Source organism: Colias philodice, chromosome 20 (genome assembly GCF_061535455.1).
Source record: "Colias philodice isolate Cphi_HAF_F1 chromosome 20, ilColPhil1 Martin Lab GWU primary, whole genome shotgun sequence".
NCBI lineage: Eukaryota > Metazoa > Arthropoda > Insecta > Lepidoptera > Pieridae > Colias > Colias philodice.
The window spans coordinates 9,307,106-9,323,038 of record NC_143105.1 but is presented as its reverse complement, the minus strand read 5'-3'; the positions used below and the strand labels follow the sequence as shown (position 1 = coordinate 9,323,038).

At 33.8% G+C, this 15,933-nt stretch overlaps 1 protein-coding gene across 2 annotated transcripts in view; it reads right to left on the bottom strand.

The window, feature by feature from the left end:
* unc79 (UNC-79 domain-containing protein) overlaps positions 1-14,678 on the bottom strand; it is a 69,128-nt gene extending 54,450 nt beyond the window's left edge. Inside the window, exons 1-18 of one of the 2 annotated variants that reach the window (XM_089708030.1) lie at positions 14,537-14,678; positions 12,473-12,592; positions 11,448-11,609; positions 10,890-11,060; positions 10,559-10,651; positions 9,758-9,943; positions 8,760-8,919; positions 6,724-6,796; positions 6,499-6,581; positions 5,656-5,787; positions 5,358-5,483; positions 4,604-4,725; positions 3,784-3,973; positions 3,225-3,324; positions 2,413-2,565; positions 2,140-2,242; positions 1,387-1,514; positions 555-660 (exon numbers count right to left, since the gene is read on the bottom strand). In XM_089708030.1, coding sequence (XP_089564156.1) covers positions 555-660; positions 1,387-1,514; positions 2,140-2,242; positions 2,413-2,565; positions 3,225-3,324; positions 3,784-3,973; positions 4,604-4,725; positions 5,358-5,483; positions 5,656-5,787; positions 6,499-6,581; positions 6,724-6,796; positions 8,760-8,919; positions 9,758-9,943; positions 10,559-10,651; positions 10,890-11,060; positions 11,448-11,609; positions 12,473-12,592; positions 14,537-14,591 — 2,263 coding nt within the window. In that variant the 5' untranslated portion in view covers positions 14,592-14,678. Of the gene's footprint in view, positions 1-554; positions 661-1,386; positions 1,515-2,139; positions 2,243-2,412; positions 2,566-3,224; positions 3,325-3,783; positions 3,974-4,603; positions 4,726-5,357; positions 5,484-5,655; positions 5,788-6,498; positions 6,582-6,723; positions 6,797-8,759; positions 8,920-9,757; positions 9,944-10,558; positions 10,652-10,889; positions 11,061-11,447; positions 11,610-12,472; positions 12,593-14,345; positions 14,500-14,536 lie in introns of those variants that run through there. The other variant, XM_089708029.1, reaches the window with a different exon arrangement.
* Positions 14,679-15,933: the final 1,255 nt, after the last annotated feature.

The window sequence follows — 15,933 nt, the reverse complement described above, 5'->3', positions numbered from 1 at the left end:
TATCAGTAGATTTATAAAGGTGTGACATTATTGAAAAATATTGAAAAAAAATACATGATTACGTATAACGAGTTACCAAGAAAAAAAGAGTGTGTGCCGAGCACACGTGTTAGAAGTGAAACTTCTTTGGCAAGATTCAAAGCTAGAAAAATCGTCGTTACTCCATGACGTGACGGTATTGCCATGACGCGATCTTGAAATTTTACTCTCGTATAGTACATGCAATAGTGACAATTATTTTCATTTTTTAAATACAATTATGCACTAAAAAGCTTGTGTCTCGAAAATGAAATTTAATCTATACTAATATTATAAAGCTGAAGAGTTTGTTTGTTTGTTTGTTTGTTTGTTTGTTTAAACGCGCTAATCTCGGGAACTACTGGTCCGATTTGAAAAATTCTTTCGGTGTTAGATAGCCCATTTATCGAGAAAGGTTATAGGCTATATATCATCACGCTACGACCAACAGGAGTGGAGCCACGGGGGTGAAACCGCGCGGAGCAGCTAGTACAAAATAATTTCCAACACCACGGTTACCAAGTATATATACTTACAATGTTCAATAGTGTTGACTTGGTTCGCTTTGAGCATCAGTCGAAGCAATTTGGTCGCTTCACTGCTAACGTTCTGGATGTTGATACGATGTTGTTGTAGTTCCATCTGAAATGCAATAGTCAAATTTATACTTTTACTCATCTATATATATAAAACTCAAAGGTGACTGATATAGTGATCTATCAACGCACAGCCCAAACCACTGGACGTATCGGGCTGAAATTTGGCATGCAGGTAGATGTTAGGACGTAGGCATCCGCTAAGAAAGGATTTCCCGAAATTCTTGCGGGAACGGGGAAAAACAGGGATGCACGTACAAAGTCGTGGGCGGAAGCTAGTTCAATTATACTTCTAATAGAAGAGCTTGGAATCGTCAAAATACATCGTAATATATAACAGTCATCATTGATTTTAGCATGATATTCCGCGGTTGTCAGATATCATTCACGAAAATATCACGACAAAACTCTGCTATGAGATTCCGTAAAAGATATCTTTATTTCAATAAAATCTTTAAGTATTTCTACACATTCTTACTAGAATGAATAAATTCCACATGTATCATCGGTCTATTTTCTTTAAAAGTTTAAATAATTATTTCTATTAGAATCCACCTGGTCTCGAAGGACCTTATCATTATATGGTCACTCGGTCAATAAAATTAATATGCAACTTATATCACTTTCTAGAATTTGAACTTTTTAACGGCATAATTATCACTGAAACTCAATTTCAATTAGCTAACCGCAGATTCCGATTAGATAAGTTGAAATGTTAATTTTACAGGCCATAAATAGCAGACATTTTATTTTTTCAGAAAAAAATACTAACTTGTTTCAACAATATGTCTAGCATGAGAATACAACACGTCAAATTCTGCGGCTTCATCTGATCATCGCTTTCCTTGTCATTGCCGTTCGGTGAATCGGACGATTCTGCTTCTTTTGGCTTTGTGCATTCTGGAAATATTGGTCGTTTGGTGTGAGATAAATATTTATATCAATGCCTAATGGGAGAAGACCAAAATTTATCGAAAGTTTATAAAAAGCCTATAAATATACTAGCGGTCCGCCCCGGCTTCGCCCGTGGTACCTACATGTTTAAACTATCCTATCTCTCAAGTTGGATCGAACTGCACATGGTGTGCGAATTTTATTATAATCGGTTAAGTGGTTTAGGAGTCCATTGAGGACAAACATTGTGACACGAGATTTATATATATTAACATATTGTAGAAAGTATACTTGCTCATGACTTGTTGCAATTCATGTTTTATTAAGGTAGAACAAGTTAAGGGAGTGGTGGGGTACCTGATTTAAAGTCGTACATAGTTGATAAACAAAGAATTATAAAACAGAGCACAGTTGAAATTTGTTATTATATATATTCTTAACGATGTGACAATTGATAGAGAATAAGTGAATCTGGCTAGTTTGAAACAGCAATCCTTGACAGAAAATAATGTTTTAATGATATGATTGCAATCTCTAATTGTTTGTGCACTTACTGATTGAGAAGATGTACAAAAAATACATATAAGTCATATAATATATTCATGAAGTGCAATTTGCTCGCTCAACTTACCAGGTTGCGGTTTAAAAATCTTCTCTGGCAAATTGATGACACAATGGCTGAATAATTCAAACAGGGTGGACAGTGGTATCCTAACTTCCAAGAAAGATATTGTCTGCAAATGTATAATTTAATAAAATTCAAACATGGTAATACCAATAGTTGACAAAAAATTGTTTATTTTTTACAAATTTTTAGTAAACTTTTGAGATACAAAAAGGCAAATACAAATATCACAACACAATTACAATATTTTATCTGGCAATTAAAAAAGGTATTAAGTACCTGAAACCACTCTAATACTGGCAACACAGTATCTGGTCGTGGCTTATCCGTGACCTTCAGTGTTGCAAAGTTATACAGATTGATTTCATCGCCGACCACACTGCCGTCCGGTTCCAGAATCTTCGCTACGGGCACTTTTAGCTCCATTAGTTCCTGTAAATGTTGGCAATTATATGGCAATTCTTTTAATTATGTACGCAAAACACGAAGTAGATTTAATGCGTAACAATTTAGATAGTAATTAAGACGAAGAAGATTCTCAAACTCAAACTCAAACATTTATTTATTCAATTAGACTACTTTTAGTAGCACTTTCGAATCGTCATTACATAAGTATTTTTAACATTTACCACCGATTCGGAAAGCAGTATCTATGGAGAAGAACCGGCAAGAAACTCCATAGTTGCTCTTTTAAAATCATGTCAATATTACATAATATGTAACTCATACAATTTTACAGAATAAATAATAATAGTTTAAAAAAACTAAAAAACACGCTTTTTATAGAAAACCGAACTAAAAAATAGAAAATTTTATCAAATTAGTGTATTGTCATCGGTCCTCAATAAATCTACAAAGTTTGAACGAAATCTGGCCGTTTAAAGTGGGTCAAAATCGCGCCCAAAGAAGTCGGTGACAAACATACAGGTGAAGCTAATATAAAGCGTGTAATAAAAAAGAATTAAACTGAATCTTATAAGGGAAAAGCACAGGGAAAAACAACCATAATGTAAATTTTGGGATTTTTTAAATATTCATTGCAGCAGTGCATAAAATAAAATCTTGTTAAATTTACAAAAAATGTGACATACCTTTTCGGGTACATCAGTGCAAATAGCTTCCATCCAAGCGGGCATTATGTAGTCCCATATAGACTGTGTAATGATGCCGTATGGTATCAAGCAATATAACCTGGAAAAAGTTTTATAATTTACCGAAGATTTTTAACTACCTACGTAGAAAAGAATACTTAAATTTTTTTCTGAAGCAAAATTTGGCCTAAGCGTAATTATGCACAGATTTATATTAAGCAATACAATGTAATTTGAACATTACTGCCACGAAATTAGATGTTAATTTCAATTATACTTATACAACGATATTAGGACATATTTGGTAATTTGGACGACCTTTTAATAGACGTATGTGCGAAGTTATCGATAAATGGTCACCTATCACGCAAGTGTTGTCGTTCGACGCCAGCGTGTTCAAGTACTTGCGTAACCTATTGGCCACATGCTCTATAACCCACTGCCTATGTGTCAATTTTCGCCATACCCCATCAAACGTGTGTAACCATACCCCAGCGTGTCCCATTGCCTACATACTCAATTCCCTCGTGCCCTATTGCCCATTTGCCCCACACCCCACCTGTTCAACCCGTCCCTTAGATGATGCGCCCGCGACGCCAGCGTGTCCCAGTGTCCCGCGTGGCGCGTGTGGTGCGGCGGGTGCGGCAACAGGCACGCCACGAGAGCTCGTCTGCGTGTCTCAGCGAGACCGCGGATCCAACCGCACACGTGCTCCCATTTTAGCTTCTCGACTGTGTTCGCTGTTTCGCCTGGATGCGAAATTTTTGTAACATATAGTTAGATCAATGATAATAAAATAAAAAAAGACGGGTTGCACTCAGGGAGTGCCGGCGGAAGTGAAAACTTGATTATTAACGTTGAGCATGTTTGATATCCATCCGTCTTGCGCTTTTTCGATCAGGTCACGTGTCCTGACGCGAGTTTAAGATTTTATACCCATTACAGAAAAAGTGCTCAACGCCGCTAAAGAAGTTTTCACTTAAAAAAATTGTGCACAAATAGACGACAACAAAAATCAAATAACACAGCAAAGGAAAAGCAGAGAAGGCAGTCAGCGGATAGAATGCTACATAGTAGAAAAGAAATAATAGACATATACCAGTGTAAATAGCGGCGGCAATATTCGAGTGAAAAATTAAAAATGACTACAAACAATCATACCCCATGCTCACATCGCATTATATTTATCTAAACTGATATATCTATATTTGGAGGCGTGCATACATTTAATAAAATGTTCAAATTAAAAAAGTTATGTATTTTAAAGATTAAACTTGAAATTGGAAATTATGAGATAAAATTTCGTTTATGCATAGATTATTAAATTATAAATATAACATGTTAATATAACTGCAACTGTATAAAATTTAATTACTTACCAGTATAAGAGAATGAAGTGACATGAAACCAATGGAACAGTACTGACAGTAATCTTCCCAAAACCTCGTCAGGAGTGTCGGGATTTGGAGTACATAATCCCACCATAAGCCATACACCATATCTAAAATGTTTACAAGCTATAGTTCCAAGAAGTTTCCTCAAATATAATACACTAGATTTCCGCCCGCGGCTTCGCCCGCGTTTTCAAAGGAAAACCCGCATCGTTCCCGTTCCCGTGGGATTTCCGGGATAAAACCTATCCTATGTGTTAATCCAAGTTACCCTCTATATGTGTGCTAAATTTCATTGTAATCGGTTCAGTAGTTTTTACGTGAAAGAGTAAGAGCGTATACGCACTATGCGGGTAGCCGCATTGCGGGTAGCCGTCCGGCTGACCGCAAGCACAATTATGCAATATTCATTTCTATGCGCACTGCGATGCGGCTACCGCAGACCGCACAGTGCGCATAGAAATGAATATTCCGTACATAATTGTGCTTGCGGTCAGCCGGACGGCTACCCGCAATGCGGCTACCCGCATAGTGCGTATACGCTCTAACAAACATCCATACATCCATACAAACTTTCGCCTTTATAATAGTATTAAGAATATACGTAGATGATTTTCTATTATATTTAATAGTTTCAAATGCTTGTCGAAATCCATTTTCTCATCTTTATCTTCACCATCTTTATAATCGAGCAGCATTTATATCAGAATTCCAAAAGAAGATTGAAAAAGAACATTCATACCTTCCAAGCAGTTGGCGATCTTCCACAGAAATAGGGTCAGGTAATTTAACGCTGAGCGGTGATTTGATCTGCTCCGCTGAGCTGTCAGGATCTTCTAGATTAATCGGCTTCGCTTCTTTTAGGAGACTGTTCATAATAAAAATAATGTATTACTTATTAGAGCGCATTAATTATTCCTTGATTAAATACTACTTGATTTACAAGTAGACGCGTAGTGATAGTTTGACTTAACGACATTTTGGTAATAGCAATGCAGGTGAAACCGAGCGGCACAGCCAGTGTTAGCTACATAGCGCACCTGATGATAGCCTCAACGAGGTTGGTCTGCATGTCGCTGTCCATCTGCCAGGCGGGCGGCAGCCGCGTGTGCAGCACGTGGTCGCCTCCACGCCGGCTGTTGTGCCGGTTGCCGTGGCACTGACCGCAATACCTTGAGTATAAGATCACGTTGAAAAAAATACCAACAAAAAAGTTACGTATACTACATTTTAATCCTCAAAACTTTAGGGTTAGCGCAAACGGGCCACCGACCACAACCACTAGTGGCTATCGCGCGCTTCTGCCACTTGTAATAGTGTCATAAGCGACCGTCACCGGAATCGAATTCGAAAAGTGCCACATTTTATAAACCGCTCTCTAGCAACTGTATTGACCACAAGTGTGACCTCGAGTCGCCGAGTTTTATTTTAATTAAACTAAATAAGTTGTGAAAACTACAATTTGCTTTTAAATCCTCAAAAATACGCATGTATTCGAAATCAATTCAATTTCAACCGTTCTACAAGTACTGGTTCTACACAGTTTCTACATATACCTGCAAAAAATGAGTGCTCAAGAAATTTATTCGACCTATCAGGAAGAGAAATATTTTTTTGAAATGAAAACTTCTTTAGCGGCGTTGAGCACTTTTTCTGTAATGGGTATAAAATCTTAAACTCGCGTCAGGACACGTGACCTGATCGAAAAAGCGTAAGACGGATGGATATCAAACATGATCAACGTTAATAATCAAGTTTTCACTTCTGCCGGCACTCCCGGAGTGCAACCCGTCTTTTTTTCCTAACGAGAAGCGAGCTTTAAAATTATTGCAACAAAATTGTAACACAAAAATATTAAAAAAAAAATACAAAATTTAAATTACCTGATAGGATGATTGCCGTTATAACTGGCACATTCGTTTGAAAAACAGATGGAATAAGCTGCTTTATCAGTAGACCGACAATTCTGAAAAAAGAAATGGAAAAAATTAAGTATTCATACTTACACCTACAAACTGTTACTCATATGGGATGACACGAAACAAAAGATAAGCATCGATATTATTTAAATAGATAAAGTACTAAAGAATTGTATGCAAATAAATTACCTTATTTTCACAGACCATAGACACTTGTTGTTGCGGATGGAGAATGTCGAAGAAACGTTGATTAGGATGTTCCCTGATAGAAGAAAAAAATACCTTATATAGTGGTGGTCATATAATTAAGAACGATCTGAAGTACTAGAAATTTTTATTTAAATAATGTCATACAGAGAGATGTGCATCTTCTGAGAAGCAACTAGTTATGTCATAAAATAGCCACATTAATAGAGCAACTAAGTTTAAGAATAAATAATAAAATCGCCAACAATATTTTATTCAAAAATAATTTATTTTACCAAAGCAACATATTCAAATAATAGTGAAGCTGGACAAATAATTAAGAACGATTAATTTATCTGCTCGGGAATTGTTTTGTATGACACTTTCATTTAAAAAAAATACAATAATACGTTGCGAGAAAAATTTGTAAAGCAAGTTAATACATTTTTAACTAAAATTAATGTTTAATAGCATGTCCACGGCTTTTAATTACTGCTTTACGCCGGCGAGGCATTGACTCTATTAATTTTTGACATTTTCCTAGAGAAATAGAGTTCCATTCTTCTAAGAAAACGTTGTACAGCTCCCTTAAATTTCGACACTGTGCATTTGAAACCTTTTTCTTTACTTCGAACCACAGATACTCTATTGGGTTTAGGTTAGGGCTGTTAGCTGGCCAGTCCAAAACAGAAACTGACTGCGCTGTTAGAAATTCCTTTACAGTGTGTGCAGTGTGCTTTGGATCATTGTCATGCTGGAATGTCCAAATAACCGGTAGAACTTCTTCAGCATAAGGTAACATTGTTTCTTCCAGTATATTTTTGTATTGGAATTGATTCATGTTAACTACCTTCTATCAACTTTACAGGTCTAACACCATGTCCAGAAAAGCACCCCCAAATTTTCACATTTCCACCACCATGCTTTGATGTAACATTCGTGTACTTAGGGTCGAATTCTGTATTCGGAGGACGTCGAACATATCGTTTTCCATCGGAACATACTATGTTTATTTTCGTTTAGTCAGAGAAAAGTACATTTTTCCACTGTCGCACAGTCTAGTTTTCATATTTTCTTGCAAATCTAAGCCGGGCTTGCCTGTGGCAAAGTTTCAACATGGGTACTTTTCTTGCTATCCGACCGTGCAATTTTTCTTCTACCAAACGTCTTCGAATAGTGCGTGCTGATATTGCTGAAGGGTTATTTTCGGCGAAATATTCTTTTCTCAGCCCATTGGACCCTTTAAAAGGATTTTGTTTCACCATACGGACGATGTTTCGGTCATCTTGAGGAGTTGTTTTTTCTGTCTTGGCACACGTGGGACATCTGAAGTTGTTTGATACGTATCAAAATGCCTTATAGCGTGGAAAACCATAGTTTGAACATTGCAGATGCACTTTTTATAAGACCAATTCTTCCCGCGAAGTTTTATTATAACTTCCCTAGTAGATTTATCACAACTTTTATTTTTTTCCATGTTTTTTATGAGAAGTAATCACTTTTAATCTTTTGCAACACTTAATGGCGCCAAAATTATACAAACAACCACAACACACAACAAATCGAGTCTAGTGTTCTCTATTGAAATTTGAATAAAAGTATAAACTATTCAGCGTTCTTAATTACGTGACCAGCGAGTAAATAGGAATACTATGTTTAGAAGTAGTGTAAAAAGTTTGTCTATTAATTTTTAGGCTAATCACGTGTATTAATGAATACAGTGATATGTTGGAAAAGTATTTCCATGTCGAGAAAAATAAAAATAATTACATGAAATTAGTTATGCATCTTAGTCAGAAAAAATCTTCCCTTTGTATCAGCGTTCTTAATTATATGACCACCACTGTATATTTAAAATCTAATTCACTTTATCCAAATCGACTACTTATCTATAAATAACTACTCTCAATTTAAAAGAGTGAATTAAAAATTAAAGAACACATTAAAAAAATCACATTTCCTTTCAGCTTTCTTCCCTACTGTTGGAACATAAATAAATTTGAAAATAATTCAAACCATTTAAATAGATACACACTCACCTATGAATCTCATTTGCACATTCAATACACAGATACAATGGCGGCGGTGTATCCGACGCGAAAGTGACACTAATACAATGATCGTAGCACACTTTCGCAGCTTCAGCCGAACCCGCGTTGGGACACATGTCTCGCTGACAGAAGAACGGTACCAGGTCATCTGGTGAAATGATGGTACACTTAAATGTCAGTTTTAAACATATTGTTTTGAAGTGAAACTTTTTTAGGCGCGTTGAGAGTAAAATTTCAAGGTCGCGTCATGGCAATACTGTCACGTCATGGAGTAAGGCGACGATTGTGGTATTTTAGAATCTTGCCAAAGAAGTTTCACTTCTGACATCTGTACTCGACACATACGCTCTTTTTATTTTTTTGTATTCTGTGTCTGTGTGTAGATAGTGTGGAAACTTAAATTTGATAAGAATTAGATAAATTATTTGTGCCTAAATTGAAAGCGCGACATAGAGTAGAGAGTAGAGAGACAACTAAAAATACGCTGTACAAAATTTAAAACGTAAAGCAGGACTTTCTTTTTAGTATGTGCTCATAAAAGAAAGCTAGGAAAAAGTTAGTACACTGTGTATAAAACAAAAATCAAATTAAAATAAAATAAAAACAAAGAAAACTTACTACACTTAAGGCATTCACGACGACACCAACTACGACCATACTATCTAAAGCAAAATGAAACAGAAAACATTAACATTTCAATTTGTACCAATTAACGCTACAAAAAACACATTTACGACACTTTGGAAATATTTCTAAAAGAAGTAATTTTAAACTTTATAATTTGAAATAATGTAACATTGTTTGTCAATTAAAACAATATAAGAATTGATTATCAACCAACCGATTATAAAATTTATTCATATTTAGACGACTTCATATTTATTTCATAAAAATATCTAATATAAAACTATTTAAAGCTATAAAACCCGAAATAAACGAACAAATAACATCTAAAATGGCCCAGAAGGCACCTAAAGACCACTTACTTGAAAATTTGCACAGCAGTCCTTTTCTATCAAACAGCTTGGCATCAAAAGGTGGCCAATAGTAGAAGAGTAGCTTGGCAGCTGATAATCTCGCACCACAAGTACCATATGCAATCACACATAGCACATCTTTGACTACGGATTGCTTCATGGACATGAGACATTCTAGCAATTGACAGTGGTGGGCTGGAATCAAATAAATAATTCTCACAGAACTATATTTCAAGAGATATTTCAATTTGTGTTTTAAAAAATTTATTTAAAAAAAAATTACATATTATATTGCTTTATACATAAAAAATATAAAAAATTCAGGCCGCATTTCCGATCGCGCCGTTTGCGATGTTCCATTTTTAAGTGACAAACCAAAAAAAAATCTCTTGCCATCTTTTGAGAGTTAATATTTGGCATTATATAATTGTAATTTTAAATTTGTAATTTATTTGTAATTTATTGTAATACTTTTCGTGGTATATAATCAATGTTATTAAGTTTCTTTAATTTTTTTTAACTAATATTTTTTAATAAATTGACGAATTGTAATTGTAATAAATATTTTGAACGCTGTAATTTCCTATAATTAAAGGTGCAGAAGACCATGTACTTAAATAATTAGATGTAACAAATGTAATCTGTATCCTTTGTTGGAAATTCTAAATAAATAAATAAATAAATAATTTATATTTTAATGTGGCGCTATATCAATGAAGTGCCACTCCAAAGTTTATTATTATTTGTATTACCTAAGAAGAGGACAATTTATCCATTCGCAATATAAGCTAAGAATATAAGAAGAAATACCTGGATTGTTGGAATGTTGAAACACCATCATAATCACAGCACCTACTGACTGTGATGCTTCGCTTTCTTCTTCCATTCCTGCATATCGCCGAGCTAAAAAAAAGAATTTAATGTACATTTTGCGGTGCAATTATTTAATTGACTTTTTCACAAAATCATCATTTTTTAAATTGGCTTTAAAATTTTGTATAGGGAGTGTTCTTGAAAAGCAGTTTTCACACAAATTTAATATAGTATAAATAATGAATTATTTTTAATAATAACAGTTCAGATTTCATCAGATTTCGTATCAAAAATAATATTTAAACTGGCTTTGTTCAAAAATACTTACTAATCGTAAACGGCAGGATATAATAGCACAATAAATGCAATATATCCTGATGCAAATTGGCTGGGAAGACCGCTACACAGTACGCGACTAAATATGGCAAGTTGTCGATCATGTCATATTCTAGGAACGGCATCAGGCAACCCAGGCATTGGAGCACCGCTTGGCCAAATGCTGGAAACAAAATAATTAAGTTTTTAAATATATGGTAATGTCGTTTCATTAAAGAAACAAAAAATACTAATAATTGTTTTTGCAGAAAAAACAATACATTAAATTTGTCGTTCGATTCCAAGTAATAAGCAATCTGAAATGTTTAGTAGGACACAGGTAAGTACTTGCCTATTAAGAAAATTTATCAAGACAATGTCTGTTATTTAACTTTGTAATTGAAAATTTGTAAGGTATTAATTTTTTTACTAGTAATGACTTGAAAAAAAAATATGCAGAATATTGTTGTACATACAATATTTTGCATGTCTGCACTGGGTCAATACGAAAACAACTCAACCGAATTAGATATTATTATTTAATTAATAGTATAATACAATAAATTGATACCCTGAATCCCATACTGCAGGTGTGGTGCAGAATCCACAAGTTGTGATATCGCATTAAATAATCCTTTATAATCGAGATTAGGATACAGGCTCATTCGTTCTGCATCATTATCTGCGTCTCTCATCATTTCGAGAGGAGATTTTGGCACATCTTTTAATACACCTGAAATATATTAAAATAATTTGGAAAATCCAAAAGTGCACGCCTCATAATTTTTTTAAATAATTATTTATTAATTATTGTTTATTTAATAACAATTAAACCACATCGAATCAGACCCTGAAAAATGAAAGGGTTCTATTCCTGAGCATACTCAAGCGTAAGAGAAAAAAAAGACTCGATTAGTAAAGTATTTCGGTCGCTATCGTGTTAACAAGAAAAAGGATCCGCACATACAGACACACGGACGTCCAAGACAGAACTTTTTTAAACTGTTTTTTAACTAGTTTAAATAACAAAAATGACATCAAAAATATCATGAACGTTAAAAATAGTGTTTTTTCTTAATATGTGTGTGTATGTATTATCTTACAAGTGCAATGTATGATACATAAAGACATTTTAAGTTTGAAAAATCAGATGTTTTGCGCGAAGTGACAGTAGTACCCACCTCAACGCTTCGCTTATGAGGCGTGCAATTAGAATTAATATTTTATGCTGGCTATTACACTGTGAAAAAAAATCGTAAGTACTTACTTATTGAAAAAATAATAAATTATTTTTGTATAGTATACAGTAAAATTTGCTTTGTTTGGAATTGAATTTGGAATTTAAAATAAGAATATTAATTGTAATTAAGTTAGTGTGGGTAAATGATAATTGAATGTGGGTAGTTGACATTTTAAATATGAGGGTAGTAGTAAAAGTTACTTTCACTTCATTTAACATGATGATGGAACAAATTTTAAAATATTTCTACATTCAGAAGCAACAAAATAGAAAATTATTACATGAGGTAGACACATCATCATTATGAATATTAAAAAGTGAGTATCTAAAACTTTATACAATTATAAAGAACATACTGAGGAGCGTCTGTGAGAAGTATTTGACCGTGTTGGCGATGTCGATACCCGACGGCAGAGGCTGTATATTGTGCATCAGCCGCAGCTGGGCGTCATAAAGACTTCGGATTTTTGCCGTAACTGTAACACAACTTCATTTAAAACAATAACATTCTTATTTACAGTTGGAGAAAGCTGTGAACATAGTAATAAGTACAGTGGTATATAGAATATAGAGAAAAATATAATATAATGGAATATAACATTAAAAATAAAGGTTTTTTAGGAATCATTCATGATTTGTTCTGCTTACAGGTTATTTAATTTTGATTTAAGTCATGTTGTAGAATGTGGTGTTTAAAATAAGGTAAGGTTAAGGAAGAAGAGTATTGTATACATTGAAACCTCCGTAAGTAAAACATATTCTTTTATTGTCTAGAAACCAAATTTGGTCAAATAATAAAGAGAGAAGTAGTGCTATTGTATTAAAATGGTTATGAAGATTTAGAGTTCAGAATTGTAAATAATGAAAAACAATAAATTAATCTTAAAAAGACGAGATGTTTTGTGAAAAATAAATTCTTCTTAAGTTCTGAATTTAATTGAAAGAAAATTATTATTTCAATCCATAAAACTATAATTTAAATTGATAATTTAAAAATGATGCACTATCGCTGTCCAAACTATTAATTTATAATCTTTAAAGATTAATTGTAACATCCATTTTTATACCTATTTTGTAGATTTCAGATCTAAAGAGCAGATACAGGCAAAAGAAAACAATTTTTTAACAATATAATATAACTATACATACTAGTAATTTGCAGGTAACACAAATTTTTTTTTGTCACATACCATGGGAAAAGCTTACTTACCACCGTCAATATATAAAACTAGTAACAAGTCAATTTTAAGCTGTACGCCATTTCAAAAATTTGGTAAGTACTTATTTTGTGTTATTTCTAAGTTCAGATTTGTTTTAACATTACATAAATTCAGGTAAATCTCTAAATTATACATTACCTTAACATCCGGAGAGATTCATGCATCTGTTTTTTTACTAGCATTTAGCAATGAATGTTTCTTATTGATATAATGATGTTTTTAAGAACAGTACTATTGTAATATGGTATGGAATATGCAATATATATACATGCAGACTTTCAGAATTATTTACCAGAATCATGTTATGAAAATAATAATATGTACAGCCTTGCAAAGAGCCTGTCCTGAAAGAAAGGTGAGCAAACACTTAACAGTATAGATTTTAATAATTGAAATATTAATTAAGATATAAAAGATATTTTTCATTATATTACAGGTTAATTTAGTTTTACATAATATGTTGCTGCTTTTTTAATCCCAGTAGGTAGTTATTATTTGTGATTCATGAAGATAAGAATATAAATATTATTATCTTGAGACACATTGGCAGTAATAACTCCATTAAATTACAACACCAATATAAGCACAAAACAACAATAAACGGACAACATAGAAGTTGGATTCACACTAGAATAACAAATATTGGGATAAAGTCGTGCGGCACTAGAAAAAGGGGACCAAGACATCAACATACAAATCTCAATAGAATTGCCATCACTTATAAAATGTCTACAATTAATTAAAAGCACTGGGGTGCGGGACAAATGGGGGACAATTTTGAAAGGTAGCCAATATTAAAGTAGACAAAGTAATATTTTTAAACATTGTATTCTACAAACAGTAGATCTATGTTGCAAGAAATGTAAACTAATAGATAACTAGACTAGATAGTTGGATGGCAATGCTAGAAGACGAGGCAGAGGCGTAAGGGCCGCCTGCCGAAGCGTAGCGTGCCACGCTGTACAGTGCAACACCCAACAGTAACTATGGCTCGACTTAACGAGCTCACCTTTCTGATTCAGCGGCTCCAAGGCAAACTGCATGATATCGGATTGCTGCGTGGACTGCATTAGGAACACATAAAAAGCTTTTACTACGCAAAATGCCGCAGTTTCGAACTCTGAAAAACGAAACGCGTTATTGGTCATGCATGCAATTGAAATCGGCGTTAAAGCAGCGTTTTGAATGCAAAATTCTTACAGGCGGCCGCCCGTGTTCCCATGTTAATGAGTTGTATCTTGAAACTGCCCTGCATTTGCTCTGAGTGACACTCGCGGACCGGATGGAAACAAGTAATCAATAATGCCGATACAGGTACAGATTGTAGTTAGTACGCTTCCCGCCTGGGCGAAAGAGATGAGACCTAGATCTAGATTCGCTTTTCTCTTCAATCTATCGATCGGAGGCTTCATAATTGGCGCGCGCATAGTATAGTCAAATGTTATGTCAACATGGACCAAAATAAGAAAATAAACAGTACAAAAGGACAAATGTCAAAGTCAGAATAGCAAAAACATCTCTGAACAACGATTTGTTCTGAGAAAAACATGTGATTGTCAAAATAACGTCAAAATAGCAAGGCATTTCGTTACACGCACAGGTTACACGTATTTATTTGGAACTGGCGTTTTAATCGTAGAGTATAAAATATACTATCTATAGAGTGCGAACAACCAAGTGGGAACAGTAGGCACAGGTGGGAACAACACAACGTTCCCGCCGCGAGCGCTCGTAGTCGTGGTTGAGTGCTGTCGAAGTGCGTTGCTCCGGAATTTTTTTCATCTAAACGAATAAACATGGTGAAATGTGCAGTTCTATCTTGCAAAAACGATACTAGAAAATACACTTAATTGAAATCCAGTATCACATTTCATCAGAAAGTCGATTGTTAAACTTATTTTTATGAAAATAAATCTAGCATCGCGGGGGTGAGGGGGAGGTGGGAGGCGGACACGCGCAGGCTTGCTCGCGCGCCTCACTGCCGCCATTTTATTGTAGTGATGTGACCTGATCAACGCTGTACTCGATATAAAGTTTACTAGAAGAACTATATATTTTTACAAATTATTTATTTAACTTTAAAATTAAAACTCTTTTAAAAATGTAAATAAATTTTTAAATAAATTTGTGGTGTGTTTTGTATGATACACTTTCTAATATTATGAATGCGAATGTATTATAGTGTAAATGTAAAGTATGTAATTTTACGATATATTTTCTGAACCGCTAATTTGATTTTGAAGATTTTGATAGTAGAATGGATAAAATGAAATAAAAAAATTATTAATATTATTTATTATATTATCATTTTAAATTATTAATTATTTCTTATTTTTATTTAACATTTTTAAAACATTATCATTATTGTTTGATTTATTATTAAAGAAATAGCACTAAACCCGACCTTTTATTTTATTAACTTTATTATTTAAAAAGTACTCACGTTTTTCTGATAATATTCCAATTAAACATATTTTTTTAAAGTACTTATAATTAATAGAAGAAATATTCAAATGGAATAAACAAACTTAATTCAGTTGGTAAACAAATTTAAAATTACATATTTATACTTTATTCATATACTAGCTTACCGCCCG